Here is a 16,683-nt window from a genome sequence, read left to right on the forward strand (position 1 = left end):
AGTAGGACTCCTTGGTCGAGGGATCAGCCCATCGCAAGGACAGCACGACACAGAAAGTCGCGGACAAACATCCGTACCTTGAGCGGGATTCGAACCCAAGATCCCATGACCTAGAGGCCACTGTGACAAAGAACAGAAACGTCCAATGAAATATGATTTCAATTAATTATATTTCATAATCGTTTAGTAAATACGTTATTATACATTAGTTTACAAGAACGACTGAAGAACTTGGAAATCGGGTATAATTTACGAACTGTGGAGGCTGGAAAATGATATTGTAAAAATGAAGTCAGTCGACAGTGGATATTTCTTCTCTACACATAAACATTTTGGTACAGTTTCGATAGCAGTTGTGCGATGGTAGGATTTATGGTAGCGTAATCTGTTTACTTAGCAGTGTTGTTACCTATAAAACATTACATTACATTCAGCTACCACAGACCCATTTTAAGCGTAACTAATTCAAGTTGAATAATCAGTCTTAATCAAACTTATCTCAATTGTAAAGCATGTATAAAGGAAATATTTAGAATAAAGCCAATATATAAACTTCCTTTCCGTATAGACGTATTTACGTCAAATTCTCCGGAACCGTGGTTCCACTGTCACTTTTTGCGAGACTTTAACAAAACCGATTGAATTGGTCTAGTACTGAAGTCACTAGAGATGGGTTGAATTTCGTCGTCTAAGCAGGGCTTCAGAGACAGTGACAATTGTCCATCGGTGGTTCATTTCGTTCTGTAGCGAATTTCTATCTCATAGGTTGGTAATGGAGATGCGCAACGGCCGGTCACGCGCTGTGCTCGTTCTGAGCACAATTCAGTTACAGTGGAATGCCTGCAGACGTGAGTCGGAGCACCTTGTGTCATGGCAGCCGATGTCAAAGTGACACCAAAGTGTAGTTTAGATTCTAATGATTGTGTAACTCTTCAAAATATTTTAATCTCTTTCAATGCACCAATCACAGAGCAACATGCGTGGGCCCTGTGTCATCAGTGTGCGAAGTGTTTCAAAAACGCTATTGAGATTGATAGAGAAAGGTGTCGTGTAGTGTCTAAATTGGATCATATCTTAATTCATAGAGAAGGGCAGGTGCATTTCAACACAGTGCTTGTACAAGGAGGGAGCAGCGATATAGGTAAATATGGAAGATTGTGTTGTTCTGTTGATGTGGTGTACTGTTTATGAACCGGTCAAACATGAAGCCATAACGAAGAATTTATTTTATGTTTATATATCGTTTGCCTGCCTCAATTCGTTTTACCTGGAATGGTTTAATTGTTACTACTGACATACGATCGCCCACCTCGGGGAAATAAATATTTTCTTTGAGGAAACCCAACTTGAACGAGTGTAGTTATAATAAAAATAATTTTGTTGAGTTTCTCATCGTCTCAGCGGTCCGATAAGTGCTCCTACAATTTCAGTTTACACTTTTTTGTGCAGGAAACCACTTTACTGTTGATCATTTGTTTCTTTGTGGCATTCATTATTCTTTAATATTGTACGTACATGTTTCTTACATTTTTATTTGAGTTTGGTTTAGTTAGCCCACATTTGCCAATTATCCTTACATTTTCGTACAGGCTTCGCGAGCGTTCTGGACATTGCGATTTTATTGGCGCGAGATTTGATTTCTGCTTTGTTCTGTATGAATGCAAATCTGCTGATGCAACATCAGAATAAACAAAAAGATGTTTCGCGAAAACATTCCAGCTGAGATTGGCGACCCTCTTTCTATGATAAGGGGTGTACTTTAAGAAAATGAATAAACTTCTTTTCTGTTCTGCATGAAAAATTTAACCATGCAAGAAAGAACACACTCTCTGCTTTGTCCACATTTAACAAAAGGTAGTTAAATGTTTAATTATAAATCCATTTGTAGTTTCCCGCACAATCAAATAGATCATGTTTTAGTAGATAATAAAAGGCAGACAAATATAATTGATGTGAGGTCATTCAGAGGAGTAGATTGCGACACTGACCATTATCTATCTGGTAGTGGCAAGAGTGAGGAGTGGCTTTCAGTAAGTAGGTGGACAAAGCAAAATTTCTACACAAAGATTTGGTCTGAAAAAATAAGTGAGTGAGAAGTAAAGGAACTATATCAAATTTAAATCTCAAATAGGTTTCATATTTTAGAGACAGATAAAGATAATTAAAGTGTGGATATCACAGGGAGTGGGAAAATGTCAGAAACTGCTTGCAGATCCAATCAAAACTTTGAATAGGTGGAAAAATTTCTTTGACGAGCTCTTAAATGTTCATGAGACTGATGATGTTAGATAGATTAAAATACATACAGCTAAACTGTCAGTGCCAGAACCTAGTTTAGATGAAGTTAAACTAGCCATTTGGAAGTTGAAAAGTTATAAATCTCCAGGTAATGATCAAATTCTAGCAGAATTAATTAAAGCAGGTGGCAAAAGGTTGCATTTGAAGATCCATACGCATATTCAGTTAATTTGGGATAAGGAAGAGATGCCACTACAATGGAAGGAATCCATAATTATTCCTATTCATAAAAAAGGGGGAAAAGACTGAGGAATTTATGTGCTATCAACCTGATACAAAATTATATCAATCATTCTTTTGGCAAAATTAACTCCATATGTGAATTAAATGATCAGGGATCATCAGTGTGGGTTCAGACGTAACAGATCAACGATTGATCAGATCCTTTGCATTCGTCAGGCACTAGAGAAAAAATGGGAGTTCGGTGGGACCGTACATCAGTTATTTATAGATTTCAAAAAGAAACTATGACTGTGAAGAGAGAAGTGCTATATAACATTCTCATTGAATCTGGCAAACCAAAGAAGCTGGTGAGTCTAATAAAAATGTGCTTAAATGAAACCTGTAGCAAAATTCGAGTAGGTAAATATTCATCTGAGTCATTTTCCACCAAGAACGGTCTAAAACAAGGAGATGCTTTGTCTATCTTGCTCTTTAAATTTGCGCTAGAATATGCTATCAGGAAAGTCCAAGATAGGCAGGAGGGTTTGCAATTGAACGGGACACATCAGCTATCGGCATTTGCTGATGATGTTAAATTATTGGGGGACGACGTAAATACAATAAAGAGGAACGCAGAAGTTTTACCAGAGGCTAGTAGAAATTGTGGGGCTAGAAGTAAATTCAGAAAAAACTAAGTTCTTCTTAGTATCTCGTCATCAGCAGACAGGCGGGAAAAATTCACTTAGGTTGGCTCCTCCCCTAGTATTGTCGGTGAATGAGATGGGCAAGGCATGCAGAGCGCATGGATGGGACAAGAGGTGTGCACCGGGTATTGGTTGGGAAGCCTGAGGGGAAGAGACCTCTGGGGAGACCTAGACGTAGATGGGATAATAATGTCAGGCAGGATCTATGGGAGATAGGAGTTGAAGGAGACTGGATTTTGTTGGCCCAGGACAGGGTCCGGTGGAGGGCTTTGGTTAGTTCGGTGATGAACCTTCGGGTTCCGTAAGCCGTCTGGTTGGTTGGTTAGTTATGCAGTTTCCCGTGTGTTTATTAATGTACGAGGGATTTATTGTAATCTGCCTTGTCTGTGTGTGTAATCATTCGTCAGTGGCGAAACCTCTTTCAGAAGCCGGATCACGCGGAAATAAGCTATTCCGATGATGATGAGCCATTGTGAAATATTTCTCTTCTCCCTCCGCAGTTTTGGCCAGGGCTTTTCCTTCACTGCTGTTTATGTTTTTGGACTCCCGGGATCGAGGAACAGAACTGCAGACGATTAATGCGTTGTTTCCCGAACCTCAGGGTCCATGGACTGCAGCTTTTTAAAGTCTAATGTCTGTCCGTCCTTTGGTCGTGCAACTCGGAGGACATCAGCCAAAGCCACGAAATCGGGGCCGAGGGTCACAGAAAAGTTCAGCTTCGCGCGGTTTTCATAACGTGCGAGCGCCTAGTTCTTATCGCTGTCCGTGTTCTGCGAGTAAAGTCGCCCGTGTGAGGAAGCCGACGTCCTCTTCAGGGCGTCCCTCCAGGCAAGCAGCCTCCGGGAATCGAACCCCGTTTACGTGTCGTCAGTCGTTGGAGTCTGCAAATCCTCGTTCCGAAATCAGTTTAATCTCCACGCCTTCCATTCTAATAGCCACAGCGAATTGTCTGTAGGCCGGCCATTTTGTTAGAGTGCGACTGACAACAAATCATAGTCGAGAAGGTAAATTGGAAACTGAATTTAAGCCACACCGGACGTCGTGTGCAGGAACTCGGTAATCAGGAAGCAGAATTCGGCCCCAGGTCCTCCCAACTGCATTTCTTGCAAGAAGCAATTCTGTTCTTTTCCGTTTGCCTTTGTGAGCAAACTGGTTCGTACCAAAAATCACTTTCTTCGGGCAATTTGTGGTGTTTTGAGGAAGAGGACACGGAATTTTAGAAATGCAAGGACGTGCCTTCATTACTTCGCAGTGACAGCGCGAACTTGGAGCACGTTTTCGGCTGTGATCTGCGGTCTGAGACGATCTGAGAACTGGTTCTCGGAAAACCGGTTGGTGAATCAGACAAGGCTGAGAGCTCCTGGGCTGCGGAAGGAGCGAATGTGGGCAAGGACTGGGTAGGAGCGGTGGGTGGTGCATCCTCTCCTTGGCCGAAGTTGCGACAAACTCCAATACGCTCGGAGTTTTTGATTATGTCGCGAGTGAATTGGAGTTTAAATCTGAATTTCGTGGCGCGATCGCTGTCAGAGACGGCACAAGAGTTTCAGATCGACGTATGTCCACAGTTCGAACCTCCTGGCATCCCATCGGGTCCTTTAATGGTGATGACATCATGTGGCGTAGCGGAGGGTCGTCCATCAAGACGCCGGCGCGGATTAGTTGACTTTTGGACAGAATTGCTGCAGTGCCACGTGACACGAATATTTTCTGTCGAAGGCCCTCGAATTCTGTTCTTTTGCGTTTTGAGGTGTTTGTGACTCCGTTGCTCTCAGACTCAACAGTCGCCGGCGATGCCCCCCTCTTACTGCAGCACAGGCGAAGGCGAAAGGCGACCTCGTGGCACTGACTGAACGCGGGTTTGCCCACGGAGGAGACTCGTTCGTCTTTCCCAACTAATGCGTTCGTATTAGCCCCAGTCTCGTGCTGCGTCGGAGTGCGAGCGAGCAGACCCTCCCGGTGGGCAGCCTAGCCTTCGTCCTCAAAGCAACGCGTAAGCGAATCTCTGCAGCAAATTTCAGTGAGACGGCCGTCTCTGGTCACACGTGCGCGCGCGATCTCAGGGTCGTGGATTGGTCTGCGTCTGTGGCGTTCTTTGCTCGAAATCGGCAGTACCAACTGAGTGAGGCGGGGCTGTGCGGTGGTGGGGATTTGGGGGGGGGGACACAGAACTTTGGTGCAGAAATTATTTGTTTTGTGTAAAATATCAACGTGATTGGATTCGATACTGCGACCCCATGCATACGAGAGCTGTGTCTCTTTCGCATAGCGGCATTGATCTATGGTACTTATTCAGGGCCTTAACATCCCGTGGTTTGTGTAGTTGGAAAATAAAGTCGTCTGCGAAGAACGCGTGAGTGTACTCAGGCACGCGTTGCGCCTTTCGGACAGTCGGAAAATCGTGCAGATCAGAAATGTTTGGCGTCAGTTTAGTTTTCGCCTGTGTTCTGATGACGTAAGAACCAAATCGTGGATTTCCACGAGATGAGTGGATGTTCTGAGGAATACCTAAAATTTGGGTTGGATGAAAGCGAGGTTTTGCGTGAGGTCGGAAAAGTGTCCTAGGCCTCAAGGCTTGCGGAAGACGGAACTCAAAAAACAGTTTATAACCTGTTTATTTATGTCGTGAATCAATAAGCCTTTCACTTTTCTTGAAATACAGGAGCCACACTTCAGGGGTCTTGGAGTTATTGAAAGTGTAAAAAAGCAGGACGAAATCCTCAACATCCCCCAGGCGTTTGGTTTAAAATTCTCCCTTGCAGTTCGTGTAAGGAAAAGCCGTTCTGTTCTCACCGCCAACATTTGCATTAGCTTCGGATGTCTCACTTGAACAACTGCAGTGATCGTGCGTCATCGAGTAGCTGCTGGTCTCAGACGTAGGTGGTCGTGGGATCGGAACTTCGTCCAGACAACTTCCTTTCATTGTTTTGTGCGGTAGTCGTGTTGTTCCGCATTTTCCCAAAGAATTGCTGCACCTGATTGGTTATAACGCTGTAGTGAATGCAGTTTCGTAATTTTTATTTTGATTGAGAAATTGATTTTGACTTCTCCATTATTTACCGGATTATCTGTAGTTTTACCCGCCAAAGTTGGCGGCAATGTTCCGTTTGTGTGGAAAAGTAATACAGCTTTATCTTCGCAAATCACGTGGGAAAAATATAACGCCAATAGAATGCCTTTATAAGTGCGAAAATATGTTTACAGCGACTGAAGCCGGATTTCTTGCTACTGGAGTCGTCATATCAGAATTTCCGCAAAACTAAATTAATAAAAGAACGAAGCACGTGGCAAATTAAGTTTCCGGGACTGACGCTGGTAGCAAGGTAGATTCGACGACGCCGCCGCCTTAAGCAATCGTCTTTCCGCCATCAAAACAGGTTTGATCATCGGCAAAGGAATTGTCTTTATTAATCCACGAGATCAGATCAGGAGCTGGAATACGTACGTTATATTTTATGTTCCCGTTTTTACGATGAACGTCCAACGTCGGTGAATACGAAGATGGCTGTCTTCTGAGTTATAGCGTCGTCTAGTCTCGTATAAGCATACAAACGTTTCAGAGGTCTTTGCTGCCTCCATCGTCAGGGCGATAGTTGTAAATATTGTCACGTAAGGCCTAATATCCCTCAACTGGGAATGACTACCAAGCAAGCAAGCTGCCAACATTTGCTCCATTGAATTATCTTTGATTTCTTCAGATGGACTTGGGTCGAGCCAAGGTCATCCTCGTACATTCTGGAACGGAACGTCGCATCAGAGTCGTTTCTTGTTGTTCGTGTCTAACTGAACAACAGGTCGAGGTCTGGCCGTTAACGAGGCGTGAGTCACTTTGGGTCCAGGAAGTGATGAAAATATTTCGAACAAATAGTGTCCTTAAAATTGTTGTTCAGACGCGTCTGAAGCGGCGAGACGAATGCACAGAGAAGAGGCTGTGTCTGGAGCACGTGGTTTTTGTCGGTGTCCGAAGGAGGGGACGACCTTGGTGGTCTCTGAGCGATTCGTCGGCGAGTCCTTTTTGCCAAATGTAGTTAACAAAAATAATTTCGCCCTCCTCCGAATGCTGTGGGATGTTCATTGTCATCTCATGCCAAAAAGTTGTAGGTTGGAAACCCTTTTTAAATGCATCTGCGCCCTGCACGGCTGTCGCGTATTTTTCTCGAGCTCTTTCGTTCGTTCGTGTCGTCGCTGTGTCCTTCAGCCTTAAATCTCTTCAAACAACTGTTTCGCCCGTTATTTTCACCGTCTGTCTCACTGCGTCTTTCCATTTGCATTTAAGGATCTGGGACGTTTCGAACTTTGGACTGAAATCTTATGGGGTGCTTGTTAATTCCTCGTGGAACCTTCTTCATATTAATCGGCGTTCCACCACTGACAGACTTCCCTGTATGATGATCGGCATTCCGCATTCCGTAGAAGAACGTCGCACCCGTGTCCAATCCTCGATCTGGCCGAAAGTTTTCCGTTCTTGGGTCGCACTTTGCATTGTTTTCCAAAAACTGTCTGGAAAGTTGACGTTGATGAAGTGCATTTGAGGGTCTGTATTGCAATAGAAGTAACTTTGTGTTTCTTTTGTTTCAGACTCCCCGCGGAAACCATTTTCATCAGAGCACAAGGTAAGGCCAGGAAGACGTTGCCCCCTCGTCCTCTTCCTGTGGTGGTTGCCCGATTAATAATCACACGCCACACGCATCTTACACATTTAATTTACAATTACAAACGTTAGAAGCATGTTTCGGCTCTGCAGTCCTATCTTCAGGGATACGTAATGTGTACATATTTAGAAATCTCAGTTTCGTTTTCTGTGCACTGTTTAATTTGAATGTTGTTAATAACCGCTTAGTTGCGTTCCGACTTAAAACTCGTGGTCTTTGGTCGTTCTGATGCTTCCAGTTGGCCTACGCCCTACCACTTTCTGCCTCGGTTCTCAAATTGTGTAAGAATGCCGACTCCTTCGCCCGTGAAGTTCTGTGCACTCTACGGAATTAAATTGTGCGTGGGCCTTTCACTAATGCAGAGTTTTCTGATACACATTTTCGAGTATCCCACGTGCCCCTCTTCTTTTATCGAGGGGCTCGTGCCTACATTTTTCGTCTTTTAAAATATTGCGGAAAAGTTGTTAGTAGGAATCTTCGACCTGCGTTTGTTTTCGTGTCTTTAAGTTGATTCAGCGGTGGATTACAAAGCCAAATAGTCCCGTATTTGCGCCGTGTTCTGTGGTGACTGCGAAACAGCTGTTTGACGACGTCCGATGCACGCGGTGGCTGTCGACCTAAAACTATGACGTAATTGCGTCGCGAAGAAAATGGCGGGCGACTGAGTCCGAAGGTACCATCGACTTTACGTCGCGAGCCGAGAACTTGGAATTGGTTTTCTGCATTCCTGCAGAGTTAATGAACGGGAGAGATCTCCTGCAGTGATTGATACAGATCTGAGAACTCTGATGGAGCTTTCACGGCGTCTGTGGACAATAAACGACCACTTAGTAAACGCCTTCCATGCACCGATGTTGATGTTCGTATTTGTCTTAAGAGTATAATGAGGGCTGAGTTAAAATTTCATTTATGCTTCAGTAGTTTGCCAGACTGCGTATGAATCGTCTTCAGTGCTTGTCGGAAGGCAGGTTCCCGAAGATGTGCTGCTCCAGCGAACTCAGAGTCGCTCACGGCGATCGAACGTAGAATAAAGTTTATTTATTTAGTAGTTCATTTCACAGAGAAACTCGCTTATAATTTAAATTTGGTCTCCCTCCTTCAAGAGACGCACTAATAATGTTATCACTTCCTCCTTCCAAGGGACTTCGCCACAGCTTGACAACAAGAATAATGAAAGCACTACTGCGAAAGCGTGGTCACTGCCTCTCAGTCTCAAATCCGTCGTTGCAGTAATTACCCGCGTTAAGATTTGCAGCCGGAGAGAAGGAAGACTTCCGCTCTGGAGAGGTCGTCGACTAAAATCGCCTAAAATGCCTCGCCCAGTCCCGCACAGGAACCAACCAGTTGTTACAACCCCCGTTTATTCTGGGCCGTTGTATTCTAAAAAGAACGAGGAAAGTTAGCAAAAACAAAAATCATTGGGTTGATTCGGGGCCAGACATTTTCAAAACTTGCTTGAAGCTGCCTCTGACGATCCAGTAAATTTGAAATGCGGAACAGAATTTCTGATCCGTAGTTGGTTCACTTTTGTTGCCGTGTAGAAACGGGATTCTTTTGACTGTCGAAGTCGGCGATTCCCATCACTCCAGATGACCGTCTGCTCATTCCGGGAAGCGAACTCCAATCAACGAAGGCATTTGTTCAATCTGCTCTCTGACCTTGGACGTCTCTTCATCTCGAAGTCCTGCGACCTGATTTTCAGTCACTGGGTCGCTCGCTGGTGCTCTGACTGCGGTGATGGTGATAACGGTTTCGGCTTCTAGTTGGTCGTTGAAGTCGGCGGCGTGGGAAAATCCGACGATGGCGAAGGACGCTGGATGGCACAGCCGAACTCCGCGCTGTTTTGCATTAATATAATTGCTGTTGCTGCTATCGAGTTGGATCGATTGTTATGTCGGAATATCGACGCGAAGAAGTTACGGCGAAGATGGGCGAAGCAGGGTGGTACAGTTCGGGCTGAGATCGTCTCGCGGGATTCGTGACTGCTGCTGGTGATTGCAGTGGTATTTGTTCTAAGTAAAGTAGCAGGACTCCGCAACACCGAACAAGTTGTTAAGCACTGACCCGGCGACTGCGAAAGCCAGGTGACGTTAATTTAAAAAACCAGGTTAGCCGTCTCGTCTTCTTGTGCCCTGTTGTATAACGCACAATATAAATTGCAACCCGGATTCGGAAGTTTTATGCTGGGCGATGTGACGTACGCCCGAGAGCGCGTGATGTTACCGGCTCCGAGGAAAACTTTGTTCTTCCCCCTAAGACGACGCCTACACGAAAAAGTTAAATTGACAAGCTCTAATTGGTAATCGGATTTTGACTTCGCCCATTTCATGGTCGAACAGCGAGTCCTTGGAGGCAGGCGAAAATCCGCCACTGCACGGGATAAAGGCGGACTGTGTAATTTTGGAAACTGTCGGGGCACCACAATTTCTACTTGGGGGCTAATGTGAACAGAAATTTCCGTCACACTCGGTTACCAACCTCGGTCGGTTTGAGCAACCTGAATCTTGAAAGAGATCCGTTTTGAGGAGGTGGAGGTTCGGTGTTTCTGTTGATGCTAACTCACGCCGAATGTAAGAGATTATTGAATTATTCGCCCAAGTCAGTGCAGTTGCGTGAGTCTGCAACGTGTGCTCTTTTGGAGGTCGAAAGACATCTCACGTTCTGTTCCGAATAAACGCGTCAGTTATTGGAGCAGGACGCCTTGCATTGCAAAGACATCGGAGATTCTGAGGAACGTGCTGTTTCCATCATCGGGGCTGAACATGGAGGCAGTGTTTGCGACTTGGTATTTACGTACAATTGTTTGTGCTGCTTTGGAACCCGAAAATCCGAAATCGACGTGCAGTAAAAATTGCACGCCCTTAGGGCAATTTTTACTTTTCCGTAGTCGCGTGACTGCCCAAGACGCTCTTGGACTCGGTGCCAGTTTCTCAGCACCGACGTATTGTTCAGAGTTCGTTCACTTTCCTCCGCTGTCGGCCAGGGATCTCCAGTGGCGAGCTCTGAAATCCGTGGCGTTTGCAGAAGTCCGTCCTCACGAAACGATATTATTGCATTAGATTTCCTTCAGCCGGAAACTGTTTCTCCTCTGACTTTGAGATTCAACGTGTTGAAGTTTGTAGGTGGCAAATGCTGAGAGGTCCTCGGCGCTGTTCTAATGAGCTGTGGTTTGTTGCGGTGTTTCGCAGCTGCGAACAAGGAAGGATTGGTGGTCCCTGCAGAATGAACCAACTTCAGGAACGAGGAAGGTGCAGATATGCATGCGTCTTCTTTGTCCCTCAGGCCCACTCGTCTCAAAACATCAACGACTCGAGAACGGAGTTTTAATTAATTCTTCAGATGCGGATGCTGGCTGCAGAAAGGAGCGGCGTGAAGTGTTCTTTACAGGCGCAAGACGGCGAAGTTCTTCATCTGCGGTGTGGCGCCGTGCAGTGGAAAACCTTTCGGGCCTCGAGACGGATAGAGTGCGTTTCTCCGGTCACGACCACCAAGGACGACATCGTCGAAAGGGGGCGGCTTTTATTCGTTATGCCGTGATCTGTGACTGCGTATAAAAAGCCACACGTCGACACTTTCTGTCTGAAATAGCAGGAGCCGTTCGGAATTGCTGACCCAGAGACCGATTCGAGATAGCCGCTGGTATTGTCTGCAGACGGTGAACTTTCCCATGACCAGTTCCATTCTTTATTCAGTTAATGCAAAACGTCTGAAACGTCTCACAGTTGTAGTTGAAACTAGCGGTAGAATTAATCTTGTTCCGTTACCTTAATTAACATACTGCATTGTGTACTGAATTATTTTGCTAATCGCGTCATATCGCGATCAGAATTCCACCGATGTTAACTGTGAGTTCAAATTAGCAGGCGACCAACTAAACCCCCCCCCCCCCCCCCCGGGGTTCCAGTTTGCAAGGTAGAAAGGCAGCTTACGGTTAAATTGCAAAAACTAAGCGTGAGATGCTTTCACAAAAGCAAACGTAAAAATAACTAATTCGGATTAGAAATTCGGAGGGCGAAGCGCACTGGGAATTCTCGTGAGTAAAGAACTCAAGCTTCACTTAGTAAAGTTTTAAGTGGCAATACTCAGCAGCGGCAAACATCGCCGTGTTCCTGGAGGCAGCAAGTACCTCTGAAACGTCGGTAACCTTCTACCAGACTGCACGTTGTAACATCTCAGAAGACAGAAGTTTAAACTGTGTTGATGTCCGGCCGTTCACCAGATTTCGTTGTATTGTCTGTGTCGAAACGTCGTCTAACTCTGCCACAGTCAAAGAAGTCACCGTAGGAATCTTACATTCCGGAGGATTCGGAGTTGTCACGATAAAAGAAGTCACGTGCATTTGTCCGAAGTTGTTTCTTTTGAGAGTGGAGGAAGACGGTCCGTGGTCTTTTATGAACTCAGAGCACGTCAAATTACGGGAGCAGTCGTTTCTACCCCCATCATTCGTCTTAAGTGCGATTAACTGCGTTCGCTTCACTCTTCAGCAGGTGTGGCAACTGTTGCAATGCTAAAGCCCTACTTCTAATTGCTGTGGCATTTGCAACGGAAACGCAAGGCTTCATTTCACGCGATTGCAACTGAACGCTTTGTGGAACGTCGTTAAAGCCCTGATTGTGTGCAAGTAAATTGGCGCCGGTCTTCTCAGGTGTACGTACCGCCTCCATCTTCGCCGACATCTGTGATGCTGCTGCTGGAACCACCAGACCACGTGATTGAAATGCGTTTCAGTACAAATTAGAGGGCCCCTGAATGTATGCTTTTTTATCGACAACCGAATTAGTAGACAAGAACGTTAAACACGTTCCCTCGCGTGTTACTGTGGACGTTTCGGAAACGAACGCATCCTATTGAAATAGGCTTGCAGGTACGCTTACATTTTTACATCGCCTGAAGGGGACGTTTGCAAGGAGAACGTTCAGAATTTCGAAGAACCGATTTTCAGTCGTCTTTCCACGTGCCACACTGACCGGAACAGATAGACAGACTAAAAACGTACGTCGGAAAATAATTTCAGCTGAAGTCCCGCGTTGCGCGGATGCCACGAAGTTCGATGTCTTACGCACTAATTAGCACGGATGGATGCCAGTTCGGTGCGTGTGAACGCGCGTATAGATCGAGCGCAGATCAAGGTGTTTGTGACGATTATCAGGGCGGAACGTTCTTCCTGCCTTGTGGGCCGCCTTCATGGTTTCCTAAAACGCGCTGCAGAGATGGTGGGAAGCGGATTATTGGTTTCTCTTGGTCATTGTGATTGACTGCAAACACAAGTTTTAGTGGAAACAATTTCGCGATGAAACAGTTCGTTAATGAAATGCGTTTCTTTAAAAACAAGTCTTAATTTCTTTGCTTGTGACGTGACTAAACGCCTCCAGGACTAAACATTGCAAACGCAGCTGAGATACGCGAACCAAGGCTTTGCGGAGGAGTAGGAGGTGCGTGGAGGCGTCTCTAGGTCAGCAGAACTCCATTGTGCTGTTCACCTGCTGGACCGGTTTGAGCGAGGGCTTAGAATGTTCAGCTGTGCAGGTGACGAGTTCAAAGAACGTGGATGGTTCGCTCGGAATTGGGGGACCGCGTGAATGGAGCCAACTTCCGCGTTAGCCTCGTTCACACTAGTCAAGCAAGTTGCTTATGCAGGTCGCTGGATGCCACCTAAAGAATGGAATTGCCTCGACAAGGGCACTTCTTGTAACCGCTGCCTTAAAGAGTCGATCAATGTTGAAACAAAATATTCCTGATTTTTCTGAAATGTTGTGGCTGTTACCGACGATGGCCGAGAGTGTGTGGAACTAGGCATTTTAGCCACTGCCAAGCCGACACAATTTGTAGTGACGCCGGAAGAGCGGAGAAGAACCTGTCCCACTTTGTCCGCCGCAAATCCGACGTTTCGTGCCTCGCAGATAACCGCCTGAGCTGTGGCACTGCCGTCGTACGTGTTCACATGCCGACAAAACTGAAATCAGTGCAGACAGCTGTCACCGTCTCGGTCGGCGCCTCTGTTTTGCGTTAAGGCGTCCAGGAACCCAGATCATCGCAGCTCCTGAGGGAGAAGGGACCTGTCCGTCAAGCAGCTCAGCCGCCCTGAGATGGATTATGCATGTCCGTTCTGGAGGCCCCGAAACTTTTAAGTGTTGCAATCCGAGTTTCTTCGCATTGCGACTGGCGGGCCTTAATACGTTGGCAACAGGCAAATTCACGAGGACCTGGGGACTCCATTCCACGCCGACCACATCAGAGCTTCGACTCGAAGTTCGCTGATGCGCGGAACCCCTTGGTTCCGGAAGTGGGAAGGCACTTGTTCGACGGAATTTCAGTCACACACAAAAATGAATAACCAACCTAACCCAACCTTCTGGAAAATTAAAAGCCTATATAAGTACTACTCTAACGTATTGTAAAGACGTGCCTTTATTTTCCTTCGTTCTTCAGGTCTGTTCAGAAATATGAAACATAATCATCCTGCTTTGCTCTGTGGCTGCTTTTCGTTAGGTTAGGTTGGCAGTCGCGGGAGATGGGGCGGTGGGCCTCGTGACGATTTGTATCGCCTCCCTCTTCGGTAAACTTCTGGCAGACTGCACCCAGAGGACTTGTTCCCTCCTCACGCACTCTGTCTTCGTTTCAGCTGGTGTCGTACCTGGGCATCGTCATATTTCGCGCCCTGGACTTCGGGTTGAGCGAAGAGGAAGAACGACATCTGAGTCCTGACTTGGAGAGGCTCATAGACATGATGACAGCTGCCGGTGAGTTTGAGCACCACTTTCTTTCTTTCTTTCTTTTACTCCGGACTCGACTTTAAAATAAGGTACGCACTTGCACGTGTTTAATTTAATTTCTGTGAGTTACTTCCCTTATCGGTGGTTTCTCTTCACGTTCCTTGACCTAAGGTAATCCAGGAACCTGTCCTGGCCTGGTATACGGAGATGACCAACTTCGTGGAACCAGAGCGAATTTCTGTTGTTTCGTGGCCTTCGAGAAAGAATTGAGAATAAGAAACTTCAAACGACTCTCCCCTTGGTTCGATGCTGTCCGAGTAAGATCGACGTCTTATGTTCAGCCTCTCATTACAGATTGCGTTTTGTCGCTTTTATTCAGTTACTCTCACCCACGACGATCTGTGCCGGACGTATTTTAAAGTAAGACGCGAAAATGATTGCCCCACTTTAAGAAAAGCCTCTCCCGGTCCTCCGAAAGCACAGGAAAATTAGAATTGTGTACTGATAACTTTAAAAATGTCAATTACTGTTTTGTTGGTCTTCAATCAGATGTCCGGATCATCGAGTTTCAGCCGCAGATCCCAGGCGGAGCGCAACTTTCTCAAAACATGTGCGCGTAAGCCAGGGAACGCGGAACTGCGCAGACAAATGCAACGCCAGGCGTCTCATTGAGACGTCTCTGCGACTGGCGTCCGACAGCGGAAAGGCTTGAAGTCGCGTCTGTCGTCTGACAATCGTTTTTATCGCATTGTGCGTACTACACGCATCGCCGCTCATGCGAAGTCGCTGTGGCACAGAGGAAGTCGTTCGGAGAGGAACTTCCGGTCGGAGGTCGAGATTCAGCGACACTTCCTCCAGCCCCCAGAACCGCAGTCCCGCTTCAAAGTTGTTTCGCGTGGTTAGGCACTGTCTTCTTCTAGGCGACGAGCCAAGCATCTTGGTATCGTTTTCATTGCCAGGGAAAGGAGCCATTAATTTCGGAGGAATGATCTCAGGGCAATGCTGGAAACAGTTTTGCTTGTCGGTGGACGTCGAAGAACTGTCTTCGGGAACATTCGGGCCAGTGAGACTTCGTGTCTGTTGACAGCCGGCCACTTGTTGAACGGCAATGAATGACGGATATGCAGTCGCGAAACCGTTCACATATGAATTTATTTACGCAGTTCGAAGATCGATTGGAGGTAGTAATATTGTCACCAAGCACCCCCCCCCCCCCCCCCCCCCCGGCCAGCCTCGGATGACGTCAGCCACGGCCTCTGCGCGCGCACCCTCGAGACGTTTCTCGTTGCTCATGGCTGGTTCTGAAAATAACTGGGAACATTTTCTAGCTTTTGAAACAATTACGAGATGTGCCGCAGAGAGTTTCGAGTTCGTTCGTGTACACAAGAACGCCAACTGTCGAAAGTAGAACATCGCAGTGGTTCGGTTCTTCATGACTGTTTCTGAAACAAGTCGTTTTTTTGGGAGTAATAGTTGCACCCCCTCTTTTGAATCCTTGTGGGTTGATATGACGTCTCTGCGCCGTCGCACACAAACTTGAGTTTTGTGTGAACATTTTCCTGTTTCACATGTCTATTGTTTTTAAGGGGAAATAAAGTTGTTTGAAGGTAGCACGAACCCTGCAGCTTCAAGGCGTTTGTACTTCTGTTTTGTCAAGAAATATTTTTGCGATATTATCTGAATAGTGAACACGTGCATTCTTACCTTTCGTTTGTTAATTTCACAAATTGCGGGTTTTCGCTTCATCTAACGAGAAGTTTGTTTTGAATCTGATGTACACAAAAGTTAATGCAGAAGTCCGGAACGTTTTCCGGTTGTTCGTGTCCGGGGTAATAGCGTTCATGGAGGCACATAAATCCCTTTTGCCTTGTTTCCGTCCATCTTCCCTCGGGTTGAAACACATTTTGTGAATGAGTTGAGACAAATCTTGTGCAGGTGGCGTCTGTTTAGGAACCGGAAGACGAGGTTGCATGCATCTTAACTCACCTGCAAACTATTTTGAAACAGCTGTTGTGAATAGAGTTTCCGGTTGATCTGTAAGCACCTGGATTCTGAGGTCAGTTTCGAGATGGAATCTTCCAGAATAGAGAAAACTCATCGCGATGTAACAACCTCAATCTGTTGTCGAGTGTAAGGCGAGGGGTTTATTTAATCTTC

At 46.0% G+C, this 16,683-nt stretch overlaps 1 protein-coding gene across 5 annotated transcripts in view; it reads left to right on the plus strand.

The window, feature by feature from the left end:
* Nucleotides 1-817: 817 nt before the first annotated feature.
* spir (spire type actin nucleation factor) overlaps nucleotides 818-16,683 on the plus strand; it is a 74,054-nt gene continuing 58,188 nt past the window's right edge. For 3 of the 5 annotated variants that reach the window (XM_087357153.1, XM_087357155.1, XM_087357158.1), the window contains exons 1-3: nucleotides 819-1,141; nucleotides 7,740-7,774; nucleotides 14,436-14,553. In XM_087357153.1, the coding sequence (XP_087213279.1) occupies nucleotides 871-1,141; nucleotides 7,740-7,774; nucleotides 14,436-14,553 (424 nt within the window). In that variant the 5' untranslated portion in view covers nucleotides 819-870. Of the gene's footprint in view, nucleotides 1,142-7,739; nucleotides 7,775-14,435; nucleotides 14,554-16,683 lie in introns of all 5 variants that reach the window. The other 2 variants (XM_087357167.1, XM_087357160.1) reach the window with 2 other exon arrangements.

Source organism: Zootermopsis nevadensis, unplaced genomic scaffold, assembly GCF_977971745.1.
Source record: "Zootermopsis nevadensis isolate Lab colony 2312 unplaced genomic scaffold, Znev_1.0 Znev_ptg000002l, whole genome shotgun sequence".
In the NCBI taxonomy this organism is placed as follows: domain Eukaryota; kingdom Metazoa; phylum Arthropoda; class Insecta; order Blattodea; family Termopsidae; genus Zootermopsis; species Zootermopsis nevadensis.